This window comes from Gadus macrocephalus, chromosome 14 (assembly GCF_031168955.1).
Source record: "Gadus macrocephalus chromosome 14, ASM3116895v1".
Classification (NCBI taxonomy): Eukaryota; Metazoa; Chordata; class Actinopteri; order Gadiformes; family Gadidae; genus Gadus; species Gadus macrocephalus.
In genome coordinates this window covers 15,750,527-15,778,025 of record NC_082395.1, presented here as the reverse complement: position 1 = coordinate 15,778,025, position 27,499 = coordinate 15,750,527, and the positions used below count along the sequence as shown (strand labels likewise).

At 42.4% G+C, this 27,499-nt stretch overlaps 4 protein-coding genes across 6 annotated transcripts in view; all 4 read left to right on the top strand.

The window, feature by feature from the left end:
- LOC132471580 (E3 SUMO-protein ligase PIAS1-like) overlaps positions 1–4,008 on the top strand; it is a 44,570-nt gene extending 40,562 nt beyond the window's left edge. Inside the window, 1 exon segment of the mRNA XM_060070746.1 lies at positions 29–4,008. Within this exon segment, the coding sequence (XP_059926729.1) occupies positions 29–457 (429 nt within the window). The 3' untranslated portion in view covers positions 458–4,008.
- A 422-nt stretch (positions 4,009–4,430) lies between these two features.
- Positions 4,431–6,143, top strand: rxfp3.3a1 (relaxin family peptide receptor 3.3a1). Its single transcript, XM_060070745.1, has one exon. It carries the CDS (start codon positions 4,689–4,691, stop codon positions 5,673–5,675), a length of 987 nt encoding a protein of 328 aa, XP_059926728.1. The 5' UTR covers positions 4,431–4,688; the 3' UTR covers positions 5,676–6,143.
- A 2,869-nt stretch (positions 6,144–9,012) lies between these two features.
- On the top strand, positions 9,013–18,934 carry LOC132472504 (mortality factor 4-like protein 1). Of its 2 annotated transcripts, XM_060072143.1 has the most exons (12): positions 9,013–9,236; positions 9,690–9,736; positions 9,834–9,901; positions 10,035–10,121; positions 10,430–10,510; positions 10,611–10,636; positions 10,753–10,841; positions 11,817–11,918; positions 14,019–14,110; positions 14,807–14,979; positions 17,050–17,134; positions 18,339–18,934. In XM_060072143.1, exons 1-12 carry the CDS (start codon positions 9,197–9,199, stop codon positions 18,421–18,423), a joined length of 975 nt encoding a protein of 324 aa, XP_059928126.1. In that variant the 5' UTR covers positions 9,013–9,196; the 3' UTR covers positions 18,424–18,934. The 2 variants fall into 2 exon arrangements, with proteins under 2 accessions (XP_059928126.1, XP_059928127.1); XM_060072144.1 differs by lacking the exon at positions 9,013–9,236 and having other exon boundaries at positions 10,001–10,121.
- Positions 18,935–19,944: 1,010 nt separating this feature from the next.
- The window catches only part of uacab (uveal autoantigen with coiled-coil domains and ankyrin repeats b), a 41,439-nt gene continuing 33,884 nt past the window's right edge, over positions 19,945–27,499 (top strand). For both annotated transcript variants that reach the window (XM_060072141.1, XM_060072140.1), the window contains exon 1: positions 19,945–20,153. In XM_060072141.1, coding sequence (XP_059928124.1) covers positions 20,106–20,153 — 48 coding nt within the window. In that variant the 5' untranslated portion in view covers positions 19,945–20,105. The remainder of the gene's footprint in view (positions 20,154–27,499) is intronic.

Sequence of the window (27,499 nt, the reverse complement as noted above, 5' to 3'; positions counted from 1 at the left end):
ACGTGCCCCGGTCTGTGTCCCCGCCCAGCACTACAACATGGTGATGGCCGCGGCCGCCGCCGCCTCGTCCTCCGAGGACCACGAGCTGCTCCTGAACCGCTTCCTGCCCTACAGCACCGCTGCCGCAGGCTCCGCCTCCTCCGCCGCCTCCCAGCTGTTCCTCGACCAATCGGGCGGCTCTGGGGGCGGGCACTTCTCCGCCCCGCCCACCAACGGCAGCAGCAGCAGCAGCAGCAGCAGCAACACGGGAGGCGGCGGCGGCGGCGGCGGCGGCGGCGGCGGGAGCCTCGGCTGCCTGCGGGACGCGTCCTCCTCGTCCACGCACTCGTCCACGCACTTGTCCTCGTACGCACACGCGCAGTCGCACGCGCACCCCGGGGTGTTGGTGGGCCGGGGCGGGGCCGAGGCCAGCACGGCCATTTACGGCGGCATACCGGACATCATCTCACTGGACTGACTGGCCTAGCGCCGGGAAGGAGGAAGGGCCACCCGTTCCTCCCCCCCCCCCCCTCCCCCCCCATCCCCACCCCTTCGGACCCGGCATGTCCCCCACTATTGATGCTCTGCTGGTTGGTGATTAGGCCAAAGGCGGAGCACCGGGCACGGGGGCGCGTTAGCGTTGTGGAGGGACCGCTCCACGCAGACACACTGCGGAGGGGCCGTCCGACCGGCCGTCCGACCGCCAGGCAGCCGAGCGACCTACAGGGCTGTCTGGCGAGACCGAGGGACGCACGGCGTTGGTCAGAAGGAGTGCTCGCTGCTGATGACGAAGGCCTGGAGGAGTGGGGAGGGAGGTCCCCCCGTGGGACTCGAGAGCAAACGCGGTGGAGTCGGTTAATTGGCTCCATCGGCAAACTGACCTCACAACAGTGACCTCAGCACGGTATGAAGGAAGTCGTGTCCGGGAGGCGGAACCCAGGTCACCGCTGGACCGGTACCGACACAGACCACGCCCCACCCCCAACACAAGCAAAAGTCACATCAACTAGTAAAAGAGGATGGTTCTTTTTTATATTTAATAGCAACTGGCGGGGTGGAGCTACAGTATGTACAGAAAATACAAATCTATTTTCCTTCATTACTTTTGTACATTCATTCGAGACATTTTCCCGTGTAGTTACCTTGATTATTAATGCAGACTATAATTGAAAGTGCTTATATATACGTTTGCCAACATCCATAAAACAATACTATTAATCTCTGTTTTTCCCTCAGTTTTGCTCTTCTTTTTTGTTTTCTTCTTTGTTGCTATTATAAATTGAGAGTCGTTTTTTTTATTTTTTTTCCTAGTTGTACCCAGTTGCTACAGAACCTGACTACTGTTTATTCATGTACTAATAATTTTATTAAGTTGTTAAATTATGTATTATATTGACGACAAAGTTACATATGCATTCCCTTAAGACTCCTACATTTGTTTGGAGTGCACTGTTTGGAGTGCACACATGGATTTTTTGCAGTTTTTCTTTGTTTATTCGCTTTTCCATCTTCCTCTATTTTCTTAATTAATTCCCAAATGCTTGAACGTTGTGTCCTCATTTACTATTTAAGAGCATTTAAGAGTTCGGAACATTTTGTTCCCTCTTTGAGCTTCATACCTTTTTTTCTTTTTGGACCTTTGCAACAGGAAATTGGTATAATGACTTAGTTATTTTTTTGACCAATGCCAAAAATGACAGATGCTATCTATGAAGGAAGGTCTTGCGGAGGGAAGTCCAATCCTTGTGCCACAGTGTTTTCTTTATTTGTTTTGCATGCATATCTTCCACTTGTATTGGGGAGTTTGTGAGGCATGTGGAGGGGCTCAGGCCCAGAGGTGTGCGCTACTTCCTGTCTGTATAAGGGCTTAGGGCCCCAGCCGGGGGGGAGGTCGACCAAAAGAAACCGGTGCCTGCTCGTTGGCACACTCGGCACTAGTGCGGTTGTGGAGTAAATGTTGTCATGGTGACAAAAGAAAACAGAACACAACAAGGAATGTCTTACAGGTTGACGAACCTCTGTTCACTCACACACTTTACCGGCACATCTGCTCAAGTTGGACGGGAAGGCTCCAGTGAGGACAAGAATGATAGACAATAGACACTGGGGGTTGTTGGAAGGAGGAGCGGAGCAGCAGGGCCACAGCTTGTCTTAGAAAACAGAACACACACACACCACACACACACACACACACACACACACACACACGCACGCACAGTCTCCAGAACCAAAGAACCCCATGGTGTGAGCAGCAATGTGGCTCAAAGATTAGGAGTTGGACAGAGACTTGTTGTCAACTGTAGACATGAATGCTTTGAAGGTTTCCTGAACACACAGGGTCTGCTTGTACTGAATGTACCTTGTTTTTTTTGTTATTTTGTTATAGGGAGGGGTGAAGGGGATCTTAAGTCACCACCAACTATTCCGAAGGGTTTCGTCTTTCTGTAGAGGTATCAAGTTGAATTAGTCTGATCAGGCCACTCGCCGCTCCTCCCCCCGCCACCCCTTCCCTGGTGACCTCCACACTCAACCAGTCTCCATAAGTCTCGCCCCCGCCCATTGCACTTTGACAAAGTCCAAGACCGCCTGCAATGTCAAGCCAAGCCCCCCGAATTAGTGTTATCACCCCGCCATAATACCTTCTGACAGTCACCTGACCCCTCTCTCCCTTTGTCCCTCTCCAAACCTGTAGACACTTTGTCACTATCCTCCCCTCGTCCCTTGTCCCACAAGAAATCGGGCTCATTTTCACCTCACTGCATCCGCCATTTCTCTCCCTAGCAGCTCTCCAAACGTCAGTTTCTCTCTCTCTCTCTCTCTCCCCCCCCCCCCCCCCCCATCCTCCACCTCGCCTGCCTGACTTATTGTTTAGATTAGCTACATAACCGCACTGCTACTCCCCTCCAACCCAAGTCCTTGTGTAGTGTGCAGTATTTTATTTATTTTGTAATCTATATATATATAATTATTATTATTTTTATATAACGTGGTTGATTCAGTGGATGATAAGTATGACTGATGGTCGTAGAGCTACTGTGATGGGGACGTTATATGATTTTTATATCATGTTGATGTGTTTTTTTTATGTGTGCATCTCTCGCTAGGTAGCGCGGATGCTTCATTCAATCATTTCCCAATATATTATCCCATTTGGAGATAAGTCTCTCGGAGCACGACCGCAGCGGCGTCAGAGAGTTTTAATATTTGACGAAAGCGATCGCAGATTCATGCTCATGGCGATTTTATTTATTCGAACGGCTTCACTAGTCTCCACTGTTCTCTACGTCACTTAATGTCACCACCGTGGCATCTTCAATTCCTATGGTCAAATGGAGAAAGACGGAACAACTTGGTTAAAAAGGGGCCGAAATGCTATCTATTTAATGTGGTGCATGTCCTCAGATATTACGGGCTGTGCAAGAGGAAAGTGAAGGAATAGTGCCATTTGTATCAGCAGTAACTGTGTAACTCTGGGCAACACAGAGTTACTCAGGTCTGCAGGCAATGGTGACGGAAAAAAAAAACACTCAGTTTGGTGGATGCCAGTGTCACCTTAGCTAAAGGGAATAGTCAACTATGTGTATTTGTAAATGTATGGAAACTGCAGTTGTCTAAACGTGGGAGTTTGATGTCTGTTCGTCTGTATGCTCTTTGTCTGTCCATCGAGAGTGAGAGAAATGAATTTATATATTTTTTAGAAAATGAAAGCTACTTTTAAAAACCAAGGACTTTGGCGATTTAAGAGTCCCATTTTACAGAAACGATCTGGAAAAAGTCTGACTCTCGTCGATATCTGCACTCACTGCCTTAAATCCACAGGTTCCGTTTTCATAGCTTCAACCCGGGGAAATCAAAAGGCTTTTCAAGAGAGACGAGGATGACATGGTGTACAGTAGACTGTTGTCAGTTTGTATTATGCTAAGTGGAAAAAATATTTATTACCTGCATTGGAAGAAATTGTTTACTTTTAATTGATTGTCTTCTGTTTATGTAGAAAAATTTAGATGTAATAAAATGCATTCGATTTTCTTTGTCTCCAACATTTGTTAGAGGCCCGCTATTGCTACCGCTTGAAGGGAAGAGGTGAAAATCTGACCTTGATTGTTCTGTTAAGCTGAGCTCCAATAATTGCACTAACTACAATGAAACACTTGGGGGCAGTAGATTCCCTTGTCGGTGCTGCCGGCGGGAAGGCTAGGGATGGTATAGGTACAATTACGCACGACAATCAGCAGCTTGCACTGTGACCAAACGTGCTTACTTATTAAAATATGCCAGCAAAACAAAATTTTACACTTTATTGTAGGCCTGCACACACTCCTTTGTCAACACTAAACAATGCTGATCAAATCAATTTGCGCCGAGCTGAATTGTGGCATTTAATAAGTCAAACATCTGCACCAATCATGATTTAGCCTACTACGGTTGGGGATTGGGAGGGGTGGGGAGTGATGTGATGATGACATGTCTCCAATATGTATTCCTGTGTACCATCGGACAGTCATTACTATTCTGGGATTACGCATCCAGAAGGGATGGATGTTGTGGTTTCACAGCCCTGATGGTATTCCGTGCGTAAGCCTACACTTGGGGCGGAGGACGAGTAAAGTAGCCAATATATCATATTGCCAGCATTAGTATAAAACTGAGTTTCAGGCTGTGTTGTTTTTAGAGGTTGTACTCAGGAATACACCTTGTCGTTTGGCGCTATGGAAGAAGAAATCGAAAGCAGTTTGTTAAACCAGTCTTTGACCAGACTGGACCGCTTCAGCAACCTGGAGGACATCGACGTGGTGGCCGGCGGTAGCCTGGTTTTGAGACTCCTCATATGCTTCGTTTACTCGGTTGTGTGCGCAGTTGGTTTGGTCGGTAATTTATTGGTGCTTTTCTTTATTCGAGTCAAGCAAGAGAGAAAAAAATCGAGGGTTAATGTATTTGTCCTGAACTTGGCGGTGACAGATTTTCAGTTTGTTTTGACTTTGCCCTTCTGGGCAGTGGACACCGCGCTGGACTTCAGCTGGCCGTTTGGAAACGCCATGTGCAAAATCATTCTTTCTGTCACAGTCATGAACATGTATGCCAGCGTTTTTTTTCTGACTGCCATGAGTGTGACCCGCTACTGGTCTGTTGTATCCTCGCTGAAAGACCGAACCAGGCAATGGTCTGTCTCTGCAAAATGGGTCTGCGTAATGATTTGGGTAATGGCAACCGTTGCGACGGCACCAACCTCTATTTTTTCTTCTGTGACTAACGTGACGGGAGAAAAACTCTGTCTGTTGAGGTTCCCAGGTGGGCAATACTGGCTGGCAGTTTATCACATTCAAAAGATACTCATTGGTTTCGTGTTGCCGATGTCTATCGTGTCCTTCAGCTACATTATGCTTCTACGCTTCATTCGCCATCGGAGCATGAAACCGGGTAACCCGAAGAGGAGATCGCAGGTAACGAAATCTGTAACCATCGTTGTTCTGTCCTTTTTCCTCTGCTGGATGCCCAACCAGGCCATCACCTTTTGGAGTGTGTTGGTGAAGCTGAACGCTGCAAACTGGGATAAGGCGTACTACATAGTTCACTCGTATGTGTTCCCGGTTACCGTGTGTCTTGCGCACGCCAACAGCTGCCTAAACCCCATCATCTACTGTCTCATGAGGAAGGAATTTCGAAAGAAACTGAAAGACTTAATTTTTCGAGGATGAGTTTTTATTGATGATGTTGTTGTTGTTGTTGTTGTTTTACCAATAATCATCTACCCAAACGTTGCCAACATTCACCAAGACGCACCGGGAGCGCACGGTGCTTCTCCATGCGCGCATGGAGCGCAGCTTCACAGGATCGAGGCGATTGACATTAAACAAGCGCGATATGAGGATCGTTTATTCAATGGTGATTGTTCTATGTATGCTTACTGTTGCCACGTTGACATACAATTGCCTTCCTTTCTCGATATCCTAGAGTGGGTTATTTCAGTTGATGTAACCTAGGCCTACAGGATAGGCTACATGACTCTAGCTCACCGCTGAAATAACACGCGCGTATCCTACTATGACATTGTATGCCACAGTATTATTTTGTTTAATGTATAATCGTCAACCAAAGGCAATATCTGTATGTATATCCGCGACTCCAAATAAAGTTTAGGCTACTTGTTCGCTTAATGAACTTCAAACAAAGCTGTTTTAATTTAAAAGGGACGGATATTGTAGCTTAAAGGTGCCATGACATGCTATGTTATGGATGCTTTAATCTAGGTATTAGTGGGCCACTAACACAGTATTCAAAGACGTTCCCGAAATTCAGCCGTGGTGCAGAGTAACAGCCACTCCGAGCCAGTCGCACATTGAGCTTCCCCACATTGAGCTTGCAAATGAGGAGGAGCGAGGCGGGTCAAGGAGGAGGGTGGGGGTGTGGCCCTGAGCAGCTTGCAGCCATGTCGGTACCATACGCTCTGTTTACAGTGGATGTATCGCAATGGCGAGGTGCACACAGCCTTTAGCCATGTTCTGTAAATATTCTAGAACACACGGGAGTCCTGGAGCTCTATCTAAATAATATCATATAATACATAGATCTATATCATATCATACATATTATCACGGCCAAAAGCTGTGTGCGCCTCCAGACGATATTATGAATCACAAACGACGTCCGACGTCTCTGGTTCTTCCACTTTCACATCAATCTGAAGTAGACTGAACCGTGCGCTGCCCGCTGCCGGTCAGTGGTGCTTCGCGGCATGTCGCAGTTCATGTACTTAAGGGAGTCAAAGCCAAAGTTCCTTTCTCCCAATTCCTTCTCAACCATGGCTGAGATAACCCCCACTACAGTCTCATTGTGGAAATACAAGAGACGTCAAACAACCGACAAGAAACACTTGCGTTACAGTGTTTGTATTCACACACACACAACGTGTGGCGCTCGCACGGTCGTGTCTCATTGGCGGGCCAAATTATCTGGGCGGGCCAGGCAGAGTAAGGGGAGGAGCTTAGATGCTATGTCAGAAAAGGTTTATTGCCAAATATATTTACACATATTAGGAATTTGTCTTGGTATTCGTAGGCCTATTCGTTGCGCACGATCTTAACAAAGGATAAACATTAAACAATAAACAATAAGCAAGTATTGCATAATAAGTCTTGAAAATGATAAGAGTAAATTATATGTAACGACATATGAAACCACATTCCAAATTAGCGCGCTTGAGCCTCCGTTTTTTCAAAGGCGAGCAGAAAACCTAGTGCTCGTTTTACACCGAACGCAAGAAGCCACTGGGGGACCATAGGCAGGATAGGGGAACTCATATTTATGTTAGAAAACCTCATAAAGTGAAATTTTCATGCCATGGCACCTTTACTTTATTGATCAGAGGGGAATTTTGGAAAAATATAATGTTGGACAATTATGGACATGGACACACACGAACAAAACAAAACACTTCAAGTCAATAGAGTGGCGAAGTCACGCCCCTTCCGGTAGGGCTCATGGGACCTATGAGATCGAAAAATATGAATGGGTGTCAATGGAGAGAAAATAATTATTTTCTGGTCCCGGTCTTTATATGCCCTGGATTACACATATGTTGTTTGTGGATTTAAAGGATAATTTTTCATGCAAAGAGTTCGACCGTTTATTGCGCAATTGTTCAGATAAAGGCTGTAGAGAAAACACAACGAGAAAGACTACACGGCTCGTATGTGACGTCACGCTACCTGCGACTGGCGTGGAGAAGACCGACAATCTTCCCATCGGCATAACTGAAACTCTGCACGTGCCCCGATTTATAATGGTTTTCACCTCTTTCGATGCTTTTATCCTCCCCTTGGAAAAAGCGGTGAAGTGGGGCAGAGAGATCGCCATCTCTGTACCGAGTTCCAAGCATGGACATATTAAAGAGGTTCCAAGGGCGGGTGTGGTGACGTATATCATATGCGTCGAGAGCAGCGAAGAGCTGTAGTTCACATAGCGGCCTCACATAAAACCTAAAATTATCAAACTTCTTCACGAACATTTTTAGTTTTCTTTGCATGAAAAATTATCATTTAAATCCACAAACAACATATGTGTAATCCAGGGCATATAAAGACTGGGACCAGAAAATAATTATTTTCTCTCCATTGACACCCATTCATATTTTTCGATCTCATAGGTCCCATGAGCCCTACCGGAAGGGGCGTGACTTCGCCACTCTATAGAGCATTCAGAAACGCGACATTAGATAATGAATTCTTAAGTTCAAATGTCACACCCTTTGAAATGAACCTGACTGCAGGTAGGCTAGGCATTTACGCAAATATTATTTCGGGGAGTTTCTGTGTGTCATTATTAAGACTCATTAAAAAATCAATACCATGGATAAGTTTACACATTCTTATTATAGGCCAAGGGGGACTATATAGGCAAACCAACTGTTACGTTATTTTGAACGAAGGAGCAAATTAATGAATAAATAGTAGCGGGATGGATGAGGGGTGCGTAAATTATTCATGCTTAAGCGAATAAATCGAACAAAACTGTATCTAAGGGGGTGGGAAAAGTAATCAATAGGCCTTACGTTGGAGACGTTGATGTGCCTCAAGTAAAGCCATTCGTGTAAAAATAAAACAAGTTCATTTTAGATCAGCATGGATGTCCTAATTGTTCAGCCCGAGTTGATGAAAAATGTAATTACTACTACTTTTTTCAAAGAACGTTCACCCTTTTTTTTTATTACCTTGAATATTAGATAAGATAATTAATCAATTTCTTCATTAGTGGCTTTTGAATAATGACCACTAACAACAATTAAAGGCCAATAAATCAGGTTTTTTCACAAGCCTAGTGCCCACGTTAATCCAATTTCTCCTTGGACATTGTCATTGGTTTCAAGCACCAACGTCATTCCTGTGCATTTACAATGCATGCGAAAAAAACGGTCCTTGTCTTTCACCATCACCAGGTTTATAGTGCAATTAAATTCGGTAATGTAAATAGTATGACCTTCTACTACAACAAAATGCGGAATTTAATGTCTAATGCTCTTACTTGAGTCGTTGTGCTCGTCGTGGATGACTACGTCAGGCATAGTCACGTGACTGGCGCCTCCCGGAAGCGTTTTGAGAGACGAGGGCGGCGGCGAATCCATGGACGAACCACATCCTCCTCCAGTGTTGTATTTGGATGAAATGGAAACTGGCAATGTGTGAATTTGATCATCCAGAGATCCGATCAGTTGAGTCTGTGAATGGCGCCAAAACAGGACCCTAAACCTAAGTTTTCAGAAGGTTTGTACAACGGGAAATGATGTACTGATATAAACTGAATTCGTTCCCGTTTTCCAGAGGGGGCGGGTTTGTTTTTTTGTTGAAGCCCAGTTTCCAATATCTATATTATTGCGAAAATTGCATTAAATGTGAAACGAATCAGCAATCGCTATGCATAGAAAGCTAACGTTAACAGCAGAGTTTGACATAGAGGATTATTTACCTTAGTTTATCTGTCTGCCGTATGTTAGCTTGCTTAGCTAAAGCAGCTGCATTGTGATTGGACGAAAGACAAAGCGGCAGCTTTTGTTGCCCAGCTGATTCAGTACGTACGTGAACTCAAGAAGGGTGCATGTGATTACATTAACATCAGTTTTCAAATATACATATTCAAAGTAATATCTATAGCATCTATGTTACTGGTAAACAGTGATTAGACCTATACAATATTTGTGTACCTGTGCTTCGTTTCAGGGGAAAGAGTCCTGTGTTTTCATGGGCCATTGCTCTACGAGGCAAAGGTTTGTCATTGCGCGCTTCTTACGTATTGGTTTGCTGCAACAACAAGACATGAAACCAGTTAATATTTCTTTGCTAATATAGATACTTGCATTACAGTGTGTGAAGATCAATATCAAGGAAAAGCAGATCAAGTACTTCATTCATTACAGCGGATGGAACAAAAAGTAAGCTCTACTACCTCAAATACAATGTTATTGTCCCCTTCCAATGTATAAAGCCTTGGAGTATTAATGGTGTTATGATCTTGATTTTTGTGTTTTTAGTGCTGCAACATAAAAAAACACTTTCTCCTTTCAGCTGGGATGAATGGGTTCCTGAAAGCAGAGTTCTCAAATATGTGGACAGCAACCTTGCAAAACAAAAAGAGCTTCAAAAGGCCAATCAGTAAGTGAGGCTTTTGCCATAACAAACAATTATCTTTTAAGAGACGTTACCAATAATATGAACCATAATTTTAGTTTTTAAAACAAGGATAAATAATGCATGTATTTAGAAATGCCTGGCACTTGTCACACCACAGTATATCAGACCCCATTTAACGTAGCAGTATGTTTGAATATCTCCTGTTGCCTAGCTACTGTTTGCCCTATATTTACCTGATGGATCAGAAAAAAATGCCTCTTTTACATGTCAATGATTAGGTCAAGGGTTGACCAGACCTATGCCTGTGTTTTTTCTGATTTGCTCAACAGGGATCATTATGTTGAGGGGAAGATGAGGGGGGCAGCACCAAGCAAAAAGATTGCTGCAGTGCAGCAGAAAAATGTTGATCTGTGAGTCCCACCGCCCGCGTCTTTTAAGATACTTTGTTTCATAACTTTTTCAATGCGTATGCAATTCAGATTAACACAACTTCACTTTTTATTTTTAAAGGAAAGCAAAGAAGAGCAAGCAGAAGAGTAAGAGAAGCTTTTCACTTGTGGATAGAGCATCCTCCTTTACCATTGATTATCCATGTGGAACTGTAAATGTGTGTGTGTGTGTGTGTGTGTGTGTGTGTCTGTGTTTTCTGCAGCCCCTGGGGCAGGAGAGGGCACTAGCACCGGAGAGATGCCCCAGGGACCGAGGAAGAAGAGGGCTCGGGCAGATGCCACTGTTGAAAGTGTATGTTGCAAAGTCCAATCCTCCATACCAATTCTTCTGCCGCGTTTCCACTGCAGGGTGCGGAACGGATCGGATCGCAAAGGTGCGGGTCGGGTCGCGTTTCCACCGCCAAAAGTGGGCGTGACCCGGACTTTGCCGTACCCGTTCCGGCCCCATTCTCGGGACTCCTCCGTTGCGGTACCCAAAACGAGACCAGACGCCTGAAAGGGTCCTGTGAAATTCTAGCTACACCCCCCCTACGTTGATTGGTCGACAGAATCGTCACTTCCGGGTGACGCGGGGATAAAAACAAACAAACAGTAGCCTCGAGGTATTATTCTTTACAATTAACATGTCGCGTAAAAAGCTTGCTTGGGCGAACAAGGAGGTGGAGACGCTCGTCTGCATTCTTGGGGAGGAAGACGTTGTTTACGATGTTTACGTAGCTGCCGCGGCGATCGACATCCGGGCTACCACCAAGGGTACTGTCGGCAGTGGAAACGCGACCTCGGAACTGAGCTGGGCTATACCGCCCCCTCCCTACCGCACCTTTGCGATCCGATCCGTTCCGCACCCTGCAGTGGAAATGGGGCATTCCAGTACTGCAATACCACACACTTTTGCGAGGGCCAGGTGACTCAAGCAAGTTCTGGTCCTCAGATACATTTCCTATTACCTCTATACAGTAATACACCACATATTAATCATCCATTGCATGATTATTACATTTTTGTTAATCGTTAGTCTACAGTGGGAATTATATGTATTTATTCAAATAGAAGATACCCACTTTATTTATTTACTTTGTGTATGTGCCTGATCAGTTCCATGGCACTCAAGGTTTTTTCATGTGCACAATCTATTTATTTGCCCACTTGCAGCAACAGATTTGAATGGAGCGTCATGGGTGAAATCCTTTTGAACGTAGAGTCTTTCTGAGAAAGGTTGTGTGTACATCTTGTAGATGCGTTTATTTCAAATCTGTCTTGTGTCCAGGAGGAGATGTTCACCAACCGTGTGGAGGTGAAGGTGAAGATCCCAGAGGAGCTAAAACCCTGGCTAGTGGATGACTGGGACCTCATCACCCGGCAGAAACAGGTTAACAATCACACACCGGATACACAGAACAAAGGTGTATGTCCTTTTAGAGGACACGGTTGTCTTGGAAAAATCACACACGCACGACAATTTTATATATTATATTATTTATTATATTATGTCTCAAAGGTGCCGTAGTTTTGATGTGCTACCCTCTCCTTTATGTTGGCCAATAATGGAACGCAGTAATGGGCAGATACAACTTTTTTTTTTTGCTTTCTGCCCAAAATAATTCTGACCCATAAAGCTGTAGGTATACAGGTTAATATCCTATTATAAATCAGTCCACCAAGAAGTGTGCAGACGTGGTTCAGCCTGATAGCCAGCCTTTCACATGCTGAAACTCAACCATAAAGGGTTAATTCAAAGTGCTAAATGATTTATGCATAACAATGATCCTGTTAATTAATAGTGTGTTACGGAGAACCAAGGCAACAACCAAGAGGCAGACAGAGAACATCTTCTGATACAGCACTCGGGGGACGTGAGGCGGAGTTAAAAAAGGACAGTCGTGTTCACTGCAGAGTATTTACATAAAGAATAGCTAAAACGTTGATAACAATATAAAAAATGTATTAACGCTTGCTGCAATTCTTTCAATATATTTTACGTTAACTTGGATCTCAGCAACCGATGATGATCATTTCATCAGTTAGTTACCATACAGTCCGGCCCTTTCCTCTGCACTCCGGGATTGGTGGTGAGAAAGCACTGATTAAATATTGAGCTGACTTTGATTTAAGATTGGAGTTGGCTGGACTATATCTTGTCATTTGAGAGTTGCTTATAGAATAGTTATGGCTCACTACAAGCCACAAATGGTATTCAAATAAATAGCTGCTTGGGATGTTCATGATAAAGTGGATATATACTGAAAGTTGGATACGAGGTTAAATGAAATGTGTTACAGGCCTCATTATACTATCTGGTTTCTATTTAACCCCTCAGCATCTGCTTAGCTAACTTCCCCTGTCTCAAATGTTTTGACATATGGGTTAGAGTTACATACAGATGCGCACATTCTTGCCTAATTTGTTTTTATAGATCACATATCTTGCGTTGGAAGTGGCGTGTGCGCCTAGCCTGATATCGCCGGACCATTTCGCAAATGCCTATTAGACTGGATCATCAGATCATCTTCGGTTTCCAAGGGGTGTTATCAAATGACGCAATACAAAATGCCTCTGGACGCATTGGATTAACCTACCATCAATCAGAGCAAAGAAATATCTAACACAACACCGGCAGCAACGTTTATTGTTTATGAAAATTCCTCAACAGTGGGGGTGAAGATATGCCAGAGCAAATAATACATGACTTCACAGATATATCTAGTTCCCTGGCTAGCGTATGCCTCTTTCCGTCCCTGTTTTATGTGTACGCAAGGGTGATAATGTACGCAAGGGTTATAATTGAGATGGCTGAACATTGAATCACATAACACTATGACATTCACTCTTGTCACTTATATGTTTTTCGATGGCCATGGAGACAACGTTTAACTAGGATATGCTGCAGTACTGCTTTTTGAACAAACAATGTCTACAATTTATATATATGTTCTGTTATAATTCAAATTGAGCCTGGAAACCAGAGGAATCTTCAAGCACCTTTTTGTTATTTGCTCTAACATGCGTCCGGACCACCTCGTGTTCAGACTGGTTTCCAGCAGTTCTTGCCCCAGTCAGACCAATCGTAAACCAGTTATCCAATATGGGGCAGGTTTGATCCAATGACGGTGCGCCCTATGAAAGCGCTGTTGAGACATCTTCACGAACAACTAGCATGGGTGTCGCCAATGGTCCCTTTTCATTACTCTGATTGGTTGTATGTCCAAACTATCACACATTTCAGAATTTGTCTGGCGATGTCCGGCAAATTCTAATCTTGCCTAATTTCGTGTGCATACTTTTGGTCCTGGAACAAAGACGATTTCGAGCATAGTGTAACAATAAAATAATTGTACCCTATCAAAGTAAATCCATTTTACAGAGATGATTTGACAGATTAACAAGTTTGTGTTTTTGATTTTGTTGGGAACAAAAGTCAAGGATTATATTGTTGTTAATTTTTTTTATTTTTGTAATACATTTTTTACAGTTGTTTCACCTACCGGCAAAGAAAAACATTGAAGCAGTCTTGGAGGACTATGCAAACTACAAGAAATCTAAAGGAAACTCGAACGACAACAAGTAAGTCCAACGGTAGCGCTGAAACACACAGCTACTACATTTAACGTACTACTGCCACTTTTAAGTACCCGTCTCACAGAAAGCCACCACACACCCTCTCCAACTCCATTTCTGCCCAGGGAGTGTAAACAAACTAAGCCTTTTACCAAGCATGACCCTTGATAAAGACCTTAGCATTTGCAGACTTTTTTTTAATGTTATCTCTAGGATGATTTGGTAGTGGTACCCCAAATCCCAAAACCTTAACTGGCACTCAATCAGAGGCCGTCCCTCTCTTTCCCTAATATGGGCTGTAGGAAAAGTGTGAGAGCTTTATTTTGTGTGTAATTTGTGCGAAATGCTGTAGCCATCCTGTGAGTGAAATGCGAGTTGACTGTGCCTACCTGGTTTTTATACAGCAAGTGACCAATCAGAGCATCTCTTCCTGATAAGTTTGTGGGAATCAGTCTTGACTGTCAATCGCAGGTTTACCTGTCAATCACAGGAATGCCACAGGAGGGAGAAGGTGACGAGACTAAGAATATTTAGCCCTTTTCTGCTCCCTCTCCTAACAACTTTCGAATCATGACCTACAACACCTTTTATATTTATTTAATTTTTTTTGCAGTTTCAAACCGTCATAAAGTCCCATGGACTGCCTTGTGGTTTCCCTCCAGCGAGCTGATTGTGAGCCTGGCTCCCCTGTGTCGTTCTCAGGGAGTACGCGGTGGGCGAGGTGGTCGCAGGGATCCGGGAGTACTTCAACGTCATGCTGGGCACCCAACTGCTCTACAAGTTCGAGAGACCCCAATACGCCGAGATCCTGGCCGAGCGCCCCGAGACGCCCGTGTCCCAGGTCTACGGAGCGCCCCACCTGCTGCGCCTCTTCGGTACGGAGAACCCACACACACGCGCACACCAACACACGCACACGCCAACACACGCGCACGCCAACACACGCGCACGCCAACACACGCACACACCCACACACGCACACACCCACACACGCACACACCCACACACGCACACACCCACACACGCGCACACCCACACACGCGCACACCAACACACGCGCACACCCACACACGCGCACACCCACACACGCGCACACCCACGCACGCACACCCTGCACAACACAAAGTGGAAGTGCTCTGTATTGAGTCGTTGCAGAGTGCTTTGAGATAAGCTTGGCGATACGTTGACGCACAACCTTTCTTTGCCCTTCATTTCTACTGATTGTTTTCGTGTCCAGGAAATGGAGAGCGCTGACTGATTGCGCACCGAATTGTTGTGCAATTTACATCTGAATGCTACTTTCGTGATGAGCAGCTTCCAACCAATGCAGACAGCTGCACCCTACCTGAAGTCATGTTAATGTAAAGGTCATGTTGGTCATGTAATTGGGGAGGGGGGAGGCGCTGTCTGACCCTCTTTCACAGGTGGAACATTCTTTTCTTATTTTCGTGCAGGCTGTCAGTCTGTTGCCCTGCTGCCTGATCTATACACAGAGAGTGAATGAAGTGTAGATTATTTTATACTTTTGTATAATATTTACTATATATATTTTACGTCGTAGTTAAGGCAGCAGGAATGAGTTGCTTAGGCAGCCGCCTAAGCTGTAAAGTGCTGTGGAAAACCCTGGGTTTTGTTGAAGCTTGGCCAACTTCCCAATTTTGGCATACTCTTGGCCCGGAAAGAAACTCAAAAGACTATGATAAGGTATAGAAGGGTCATTTCATAGAAGCCATTATCATCTTCAATGTAAGCCCTGTTAGGAGTATATCAGTTCTAATCTGATCGCTCTAATCCCCGCCACCTGGCAGGCCAGAAATCAAATTAGTATTCTTCAAGCTGGCAAAGGATGTCTAATGGTGAAACTTCACTATCTTTAACCAAGAGTCTCGCAGGACTTCCGATGCTTTGGCCATAACGAACAAGTCTGCAACAGCTAAAAATCTGTTCAACTGACTGGATGGTCCGGTTGAGGGTTGTATGTAATGTATTTAATGGGAACACACACTCACACTACTAACACACACTCGCAAGAACAACTTCCAACATGTCTTACTTGAGGTCTGCTGAGGTGGAGATGATGTAATGAGGCAGACTTCATTGACATGATGTATGCATCCAACATTCGAGTAAAGACGGAATCTATCTTTTATAGGCATGTTTTGATGCCAAATCAAGCTAAATGCTGCATGTCACACATAACTTACACGTGACTTATTACATAATTATTATTATTATAATTTATTTAGCTATATCTGTAGATTAGTCTTGTTCGAATAGACATTGCAGGTGACAAGAAAAAATTAGCTGTGGTTTTTCATAATATTATTATGAAAAACCACAGCTAATTTTTTCTTGTCACCTGCAATGTCTATTCGAACAAGACTAATCTACAGATATAGCTAAATAAAACTTATCATCAACGAAGCATTGCTGTTGATTTGAGAAAAAAACACTGCTGACTAACCGAATGAGTGACTGTGGAATTGCAGTATTAATGATGCAGACAACTTCACATCACTTTGAGCGTGCATCTGTCTTGCAGGCTTGTAATTGATTGTAAGAGTTGAGCATCTCTTTTGGCTGCAGTGATGTGTGAAATGTTGTTCCCTTCCATCTTTTTCGGCCTTGTTTGAAATGGCAGGGGGTCGTAAAAGAAACATTGAATGATTTTTTTATTGCGTTGTATAAGAATGTTCTTATTTTACTCTAATGTGTCCTATCTCTATCTACTGATTAACATAATACCTCTGACGCCTAGCATAATGGGACCTCTTTGTTACTGTTTGTGTGCTCTGATTTGACAGTTAACTCTCAGAGTTGCTTGGTATCTGCATCATCAATCCTCAAGAGACCAAATCGTAGAGTATCTATGGAGAAGCCTTTTATTTGTTTTCAAGAATTTGTTTTCCAAACGCCAAACTGTTTGTCTTGTTTTGTTTTCACAGTGCGCATCGGAGCCATGCTAGCCTACACGCCGCTGGATGAGAAAAGCCTGGCTCTTCTGCTGAATTACCTCCAGGACTTCCTCAAGTGAGTATAGCCCTTGAGTTGGATACGCCGTTACCAGGGGAGTCTTGAAATGGTCTTAATCCTTCACTCTGCATTCCAAGCAACAACTAACCTGACAACACTTACCTGACAACAATACAATAGATGACACCACAGTGGAACAACGCAACACGACAATCGAATGAGAAAAGTTGCAGATTAACATAACCATAGCCACACCTGTTATCTGTTCATTTTAATTAACAAACATTTGCTTGTTGAACATATTTCCCATTGCGGGGACAGATACATGGACCAGTGTGCAAGTAGAACTAGATCTACTCCAGAGAGGAGCTTGAGTGGCTGTGAGGGTAATGGCGCCAGGGATTTGCGGGTTGCTCGGCTTTTTAGTCATGATTGAAGAATTTTGATAGAGAAACTCGGGCATTAATGGTAGCTGATGTGCGGTGATTCATTTATTTAATGAATCACAGACTGTTCAAGAAAGTATTTGAAGTATTATTTCATATTAGGTTCCATTGTCTATAGAGCACCAACACTCAGCCATACAATGGGGTTTTGCATTGACCAATTAAAGTCCTGTAGGCAATTAGCTATTAAAGATATGTTGCCAAAGAAAATATCTTTGTATAGGTTACATCTTCAATATAATTTCTCTGCTTATTCAATCACTTTGTCTATCCAGGTAAAACCCTATTTTCTACTCATGGACTCCTAAAATATGAGTTTTGTTGGCATATTTTCCCCATAGGTAATGGTTATTAGGTTTAATTCGACTGTGTATTTGCAATAATGTCAATCAATTAGTTTTGAATACATACAAACACATGCCAAAAGATGATTAAGTCTATGATTAACTCTGTCTTGATGATGCTAAATACACATATTATGCCGGTCCCTTTTTGTGTGTAGAAGGACTGCAATGTAATTAAATTCTCCTCTGGTTGGACTCTTATCTCAAACGCTGTCAGAGTTGTAGACCTTCAACTAATGTTGGTGGAATAGCTTATGGCCATGGAATAGTGTTCATTCTTCTGCAACATGGCGATCCTCTTATGTCCCGGCATTCTCCCATTATAAAACAAAAAGTGTGTGTGTGTGTGTGTGTGTGTGTGTGTGTGTGTGTGTGTGTGTGTGTGTGTGTGTGTGTGTGTGTGTGTGTGTGTGTGTCATTTACGCAAAAAATAATCATTCCCATGCAATCTCCTGCTGTGTTTGAATGCAGGTACCTGGTGAAGAACTTGTCCACGCTGTTCAGTGCCAGCGACTACGAGGTGGCCCCGCCCGAGTACCACCGCAAGGCTGTGTGAGAGCTTCCCGGGTGCACTACAGTCTCCTGTCCTCAGACAGCCCCAACACAGCATACCACGGCCCTCACAAGCCCCCCTGTTCGAGTGGAGCGAACCTCCAGGATCTTTCTTCTCTCTTCTTTCAAGCACCCTCATCAGAAGCCTGACGCGTCTCTTAGAAGTAATGGAAGTCGAGTGGAGAACTCAGCAGCTCGTTATGTTGTAACATGGACTCACCCGCGACACACTACTCTTACATTTTTCTCGGTTCTCTCTTTTTTTCAAACTGGTTTACTCTGCGTCGCTGAAGGAGAAGACGCGCGTGTGATAAACCACGGACATGTTTGTTGACTGTTCTGTTTTTTGATGTTTTTGTACGTTCCATTTTTACAGTGGTCTTTTTAACTTGATGTCGGATGTGCATGTTTGTCTTAGTGAGCATTCTCACATGTTTTAGATTTTTTTTATATGACATTGGAATTGTGTCTTGTGTTTTTTTTTCTCCATTTGTAATAAAGATGTATTTACATGATTTGTTTGTGAGTTTTTGTTTTATGTGTCCGTCTTATTTATATTTTTTCCAAATATGAGGGTCATTTATTCATTTAGCTATTTTGAGGAGAGAGAAAAAAGCAGATGGGGTGTACTAAGACAAATGTGAAAAGGCTTAGGATTTCCCAAAATGGATTGGATTCATCGTCATTAAGTTTATTAATAAAGTCAGCTAGATATAGTGTCTCTGAATGAGATACTTCTCCCGAGTAGGCTATATCTCACTTCGTTTCAACAGCAGTGGAAGTCTAGACCCAATGGTCACTCTATTGCAGTGAAGCCTAAGCCAGACAAAGAGAAACCGTTGTTAGCCATTCAGTGGACAATGAATGTTGAGGATTGTATGTTGGATAAACTGGAGCATGTCCAAGTTGGTATACAAGTCTTAACAGCAGTCCTGTGGTCTTAAAGGCAAATTAACCACCATGCCTAAGTCATGCTGAAAAAAAAAAAAATGCTTACACATGAATTTATACACTATACAATAAATCATTCTGATTGCCATCAAATCAAATAAATAGTATCAATCCAAATTTTGGATGGTCGATTCTGGTTGCCTTCACTCAAACCTCAGCAGGGGGCGTTGTTTCCCTGTGTGTGTGTGTGTGTGTGTGTGTGTGTGTGTGTGTGTGTGTGTGTGTGTGTGTGTGTGTGTGTGTGTGTGTGTGTGTGTGTGTGTGTGTGTGTGTGTGTGTGTGTGCCACCTACTAACGTCGGTATCTGATCCCGAATTATCATGCCTTAAATACGACATAAAAAAGTAAACATTTATTTGAACTTCTTTTTAATGTTTTTCGCGGAAACAATTATGCAGGTGTTTTTTTGTACAGGTAAGGATGACGCCGGAGGCCTCTCTGTCCTACGTCGTCCCAGAGCTTTTCAAAAGTTCCCAAGGAGCGACGCTGTCGTCAACAAGGAAGTCCTTGCATATGTCGCCTCCCATTGGTCTAAACGCCACAACGACCACTGACACTGATGTTCTATTGGGTGAGCTGATCTGTTGGTCATCGACAAGTACGTTCAGTTTGTGGTTAGGCGTCAGGTGAAAAGAACCCAAACGGGAAGAAATAAGTTAGAAGTGTACCTAAGTAACTGCGCTTTTAAGGATTTTCTACACTTCGACAGAACGTATCAAGAAATAACAAGACAAAATGAAGAGTCTCAAGTATCGACTGAAAAAGCATGAAGTTAACATCATAGTAAGTTGTAGCATGTATTATCTGTCTTTCATGTTATTCGTTATTTAATTTGTATAACTTCATTTGAAGTTATGTTATGCCTGTAGCTCAACTTTTTTGCCATCGTATCTTATTGCTTAATTTGTATGCAATACTACCATAACGCTGACCTTGTCGTTTAATTCACCGACAAGTTCCCGCTGTTACGGCCTATTTGAAACCAAGAAGCACCTGCTTTAATACTGGACGGAGGTAAACCGTTTATCCTACCAAGTAAACTACATGGAATACTTCGTGAGGGTCTACATGAGATGGCCTAGATTGGAAAAATACACCGCGTTCTTCCACCGTGCCGTAGGACTCTCATAGAAATCAGTGCAACAAAGTAGCAATATTTTGGTTGTTATGTGGGATAACCTACTGAGGGCCTCTAACCCATTAGTATCTCATGTGCTTCTTCTGGTAATGATTTTAGGGTGTAGACTAGGCTGCACTGTACGTTGTAAACAACAATCCTATCCTTTGGTTACGAATACCTAAAACTAGTCTAACTGTATCGTGATACTGGGACGGTGTTTCAAAATGAACTCATGCTTAATGGGAGTGTTTTGTATGTATACAATAGTTTAGCTGCCGTTGCATTAGGCTATCTGACGGGACTTGCGCCTACATGGTCCTCCCTTACAGAGGGTGCAGTGGGTGTTGGGCACTGCGCAGTAGGGCTCCAAGCAATTACCATGAGAAAGGCAACGAGCCTGTGAAGCTGTCTGCCATGTGATGAATGCTCTGGCTGGCCTTCTTTAAGTGGGAGGAAAACTCCTCTGGAAAGGAATGCCTCGCATTTTTGCATAGAAGGAGCTGTCCCCTGAATCAACTCGGATGTGGTGTTGTATTAATTGATAAGAGAATACGTAGGCTAGGTCTACTTCACTTCATTATTGTGTTTCTTGGTTTGTTGTTTAGCTATCCGTAAACAGACTGGCTCATCTATCGTCATATATCCAACTAGAAATGTGAAAAGTCTTTGGTTGCTTCCTGCTTCTAGATTTAATCCGATATACGCCGTATTTTAAGTAGCCGTACATGTAGTTGGAGGGGGGAGTGGTGGAAAGGGATTTTGCATGGAGGAGGAGGGGGGCGTGTAATGACATGAAACCGTGAAGCAATGCTCATTCCCACATTTTTAGTTTTAGAGTAGGGAGAGAACCCACTATGGAAAGTGACCAAAACGGTATTCCATGCAATCCTTTTTGAATAATATTTTAACTCCTCAACATTCCTTGATCTATTTTTTTTTCTATTACAGGTTGCACCAACATGGCCTTATCAAATGTTTTGCCCTATAATGAGTTTCTTCATAAATAGACATTTCCGATTTTTTTGTATCATCATTATTAGTGTTTATGATTTAATTCTGTCCTGCACACCTAACCTAACATTATTATTCTGTGATAATAACTTTAAAATGTTCTGTGTACAAAAATAACATACATTTCAGTGATTTAAGTCATTGACAGGCATCAGTTAGGTAGAGAAAAATGGTTGCCCATCAATGCCAACAGCTGGATGAACAATTGCATGCGGCCGTATAGTTTTCCTAGTATGTAAACAACCCAAACAGGTTTTTTCAGACAGTTCTCTCTTTAAATATTTTAATCTTTTGCTCACTTGGTCAGTACAGGGATAACAAAGCCATTTGTTCTAGATTTTGTAATTTATTTCCTGCGTTTGCACGACTGACTCTCCATTCAAGTGTGATTTCAGATTTTCCAATATCGTTAAGGCAGGCTGACTCCCTAGCTTAGGGTGTGTTTCTGGTCGTGTGAGGATGGTGCCGGCATGGGGGTTGGAAGTCTCCTACTTGATGAGTTTTAAATCTGCCACGCCTAGATTGGCCCGCTGCCGTTTGTTTTAATCGTTGACATTACTCATTCTCTTTTTTATTTTTTTAAGGGTTAGTCAGATCATCAGAATCATCTCAAACATTCAAGATATTTCACAATCAAATATACCTAATGTCCCAGTTCTCTGAACAGAGTAAAGAACGGATTCATGCAAGGATCCTTTCCTTTATGTCATGGAGTGGGTCTTACCTGAGCATATTCCTTTCAATCAGTGGCATTGGTGCCGTTGGTATAGGCTTTTGGCCTCACAATTCTTAATGTTCATATACAATGTTCTTCCATTTGGTAATAGTCAGGTTGAGTTCAGTCCACAATTCAAAGCAAAATGTTAAACCTGTGTCGATTTGGAGGTTAGTCAATATATATAGCGGGGGTATTTGAATTCCCTTGATGTAGTCTTTTCGTTTCTAATGACTCGTAGGGGGAACCGCTGACCTTTCAAAGACTTTATAGCTAGTTTATTGCTTTTTGTTAGATCTGGCTAGACCTCTTAGCTGAAGGCTTGAATCCTCCTGAAGGATCTTCCAATGTTGATTTTCCCTCAGGCAATTATTTAAATGTTTCTTTAAATAACTTTAAAATGGGTCAACCATTCAGCTTCAATCTTATTCATTCTGTAAGAATTGAGGAAAAGACTGTAAGCAATATATTTAGAGAGGATCAATTGTAAAAAAAAATCAGACTATTCCTTTACCTTTTCCAGATAACTAGTGATGGTGTATAATGTAATCAAAAATTTAAAATCTCCTGAAAGACCAATAAACAAGGAGAATAGTCAGAACGGAACACCTATTGAAAACAGACGGTTTTTGAGCAAGGATCATTTCAGCAGTGATTTTATGGATTATGGACATAGCCATATTGTTTCACTACATGATAGGATAATTATTTTAAAGATGTTTTACGGATTTAACATTTTATAAAAAAAATACATATTCAGCTCTGGAACCTCCTCCCAAATGCACGGGCACAAGATACAAGATAAACATTTTCTTTAAGGATCCTTTTGGAATATTCAGAAGACATTCATTTCTATTATGTTTAATTTGAAATGCAATGCCTTCCTTCCTAATGCATGACCACAATTATAATAATATTTTTATAATGCCTGAGATGCAATTTATAAAAAAAAAAAAAAAAGTTTGTTCCATTCATTCAGTTATAAGGGAAGGATGGAAGAAGGATTCTCAGATTTACTTATTTTCAACAAAAGGAAAGAAAATTGGTTTAATGGGATCAAACGAGTAAAGGGATAACCTCCAATGTAACAACAAAAAGTATGTATGTTTGTTTGTTGTTTGAAAATAGCCCTGCAGCTTGAGGTTTAGATTTTATTGTGTTTTAAAAGGGAGACATTTTAAACGCCATTCCCTCAATAAAGGCCTAACCAAAAAACGCATGCCCGTGGACCTTTGCACCTCCACACCCAGGGAAAGACAGATGAAGGGCTGTGAAGGGAAATGTTTGGCTAGATAATAAACAAGATCACACGTGATAGGTGAACGATTAACACCCTCTCTTGAGGTAACCACATGTTTGTAAACTACAGATTATTTGTCTCACGGGAGAAAATTACTTCTAATAACCCTATCCGACTGAAATTCTTGTTGTACTTCTGAAGTGAAGTATAGCTTGTCAGAAATACAATTCACCCTCCTTAGCCATTATGTAATGCTTACCTTTCCTTCTTCCACTGTTACCTGATCCCTTTTTCTCTATGTATTTTACTTCTTTGAGCTTTTAAAGCCCTCAACGTGCCCAACCATTCAGTATTTTCTCCCTTGTTTTCAATCTGATCACAACCAGTAGGAAAGGAGCTTTGTGAACACAAGAGCCGGGATCTTCCTCCTCAGTGGGGTGGTGTTGTCTTACTGCTAAGAGTAGAACGGGCCTAGGTGCTGGTGAGGATGGTGTGGTAACAGGATACGCCATGAGGGGATGGCGGGACAATGGGTTGGTTTTGCATTGGGTGCAATTGTGGTGAAAGTACCAAGTAAAAGCATCTCCGTTTTCAATGTTATTTGGTGGAGTGGGAAAGTGCACTTAATGGGCGACCATCCCTTAAAAGGTTTATGTTGAATTCTTGTGGGCTCAGGTCTCGTGTTATATTACTTTTGGAGGAATCTGTTTCCTTGCCTGTTTGAGATATTGTGGTGCATGTTGTGCTGCCATTCAGCAGTGTCTGCCATAGACCTGCAACAGTTTGAAACAAAATGATAAACATATTCATCGATTTTTTTTATTTTTGTTCATTAATTTGCATGGTGGACGATGAGAGAAAGTCTTTAATTTGTTGGTTCATGTCTGAATGAATGTTGCAGAGGGTTTTCCGTTTGAGTCATTGTGCTCGCCTAACTGGATACACCTGCAATGAACTTTTATTTTGTAGCTCTACATTGGATCCCAGCTAGACACTATCCCCTGCAGCTTCCCCAAGGGGAACTGCAGTAAATCCATGGGTGTACCTGCATTACTAAAGAATCTATGGAGCCACTTTTTTGACTCAACACTGTCGTATTCCTTTTTGACATTATCTATTTCAACTGATATGATGCAACATCATATCAATCTTAAGTTGACAAGGGAAAACTGGGAGTAATAGGAACATGTCAAGGAAATGTAGATGTTCTAGAATGTATTGCATATTGCTCTTCAATTAAATATAAAAACGTTATTGCCAATTTACCATTATGCGAATATGATATGTTGGAATAAGATGTGTCTGAAGATTGTATGAGCAATGTCATATTTTAGATTAATTTTGGGCATTTAGAACTGTTGGGTTGACCGTCAAGATGTATTCTCCAAATCAGTAAGGGAAGAGTTTTCCTGATTGGTCAGAAATCAGCCGGGAGCGGTCTTAAATTGAAATTGGTGTCCATGTCCTGTGTGTACCACCTCCATCTATTCATCCATCTATTGTTTTTTTATTTTATTAATTTGATTGTAATTGTTAGGTTGAATTCTCCGAGTCCAATATAGTTCCATGTTCTCCACAAATAAAACGATTTCGATAAATCGTTCCTACTTCCTACATGACCAGACAGAAGTTAAAATTTCTATGTGGGTACTTGTACAAAGTAAAATATAGACAAGCTTTGAGTCAATTCTCCTACCCAGGGAGAATTGATTTAGCCTCACGGCCAACACTGACACAATACATTGATATCTGAACTAAGTAGGATTGTTGTGTACAGCAATTTTCTCAGCGCATTTCAATCACAAATAGCAGATTGATGGATAAGCCATGTCTAATAACACTCTGATAATAGCTCTTACTAGATCATGTACCTACAGCACCTCTTTCACAGAAGTGTTATGGAGATGTTACGGCCAAAATATTGTTGTTGTTTTTTATGTACTTTGCATGTACTAATAAGAATTGTCTATATACCGATGGTATATTTGTTTTCTGCCGTTGAATAAGAGGCAGTCAAACATTGGTCTGTTGAATTGACTAGGAAATGAGTTCCATTCGAGCCGAGTTTCAATAGTAACACTTCCCAATGAAATATGTAAAAACAGCTAGACATATATCATTGTTGAGTTGTGTGCTTGCCTTGCATTATCCCAAATAATGTTCAAACCCAGATAAATCTGTAGAGTTGTTCAAGGTAATTGTATAATACATTTGGACAGAGAAAGAAAAAGTTAGAGATTGAGAGACTATATCTGACACAGAGACACTGAGTTATCAGTCCTCGCAAAGCCCCTTCATCCTAACGCAAAACGGGGGGGTTTAACAGGTAATAACGGTAATCCAGTGGAGACGGTTTCTTTATATTCTTTATATATTTCAATATTGATCATACCAGCGACCAAGCTTATGCAGTGTTTCAGACACACACACTTTACTTGGGTGGGCCGCCTAACAGCCACTCAAGTATATATTGAGTCGCTACTCAAGGCGACTCAATGATGCATTTCATTTATATTTTCTGAGAGTATGTTGACGCCTGCGTCATAGTTTATCATCACACACACACACACACACACACACACACACACACACACACACACACACACACACACACACACACACACACACACACACACACACACACACACACACACACACACACACACACACACACACACACACACACACACAGAGAGAGACTGTGATGATTAGAGTCTTTGACTAGCCCCTCCTACACACTCTGAATCACAACATGATCATAAGCTGGAGGAAGGGTTGTTGTTGTTGGCTTTACGCAGCAGAGAAGAAGCCTTTTAAAATTCCTGAATAGAATCAATCTCAATCAGCATGCCACAAATACCATAAATCGAAATGTCAAATGCACGTTCTAAATCTCAACGAGTTCTAATTACTTATTTTTTGGCGCTTTTATGTTTGTGTAAAAGGTCAGCAATAGTTCCCATCAATGTACTACAAATATCGTCATTTATTGTAACCTATTTTGTATACAGTATTTGAGTTGCATCCATAACGGGACTCCACTGGTAGTTGGACTGTTGTGTAGGGCAGGTATTTGGAATGGTTCCGCCCATAGGGGACATCCCTTGTACTGTATTATCTGCTACTTTACTCTGATCAGGAGACCCTTACAGATGGTTGATCTGAAACAAAAGCAGTAGATCATATGCTGATCACGCCATGGCTGAGATCCCCTGTCATCCAATCACAAGCAGTGGCACCGCACACCATATGGATCATGGTGTCCAGTGACCACTTGGTTTCATAGCGCAAGGGTCCTGGTGACGTGCTACCAGGACAATTTCTGTCCCATATTTTATAGTGACAAAGTCTGCAACCCTAGCTACCACCACAAGTGGAATCAAATTATTTTATATGGTGTTATTATATAGCGCTATAAATTGTGCAGTAGTATTTTCAAGTTACAACTACGTTCAACACAGTCATTAAGTTATTTCTAGTGTGTTGGTTTTGACCAGGGATAACATTGCTTGGCTACACCACAATAGAATATGCCATGTAACATTAACTGCTCTGTTTTGGTAAAGGCCTCATCTATTGGTAAGGTGTCAAGTTAACGTTTGGTGACTTGTGCCTATTGTTTTGCATGTGGTTTGCCCTCTGAACTGCCAAGCAAAACGGTAGACACTGTGCTGTGCGGAGTTTCAGATTTTCTGGATCCAAAATGGCCTAAATCACATACACACTTGAGGATCTGTTAATATCTACAGTTATTGCATTTCAGGAGCTCTCAAATGATGGTCCAAAAGATGCTAGATTATTTTGCAAGATATAACCAATAGTCCTGTTGCCAACGGCTTTCTCCATCTCTAAACGTAAATACCTGTTTTATTAGTTTAAATTGCTCTTTTTCTGCACCACTGGACATGGAGGGATATTGGTCTTGCTTTTGAATGGCACAAATGCAGATTGTCATTCATGATTTTTCTTAGAGAATTACATCACATTTCAATCTTCCTCTCTTCATAAGACAGTATTGTTCCGTTTTTTGCTGTCATGCCTAA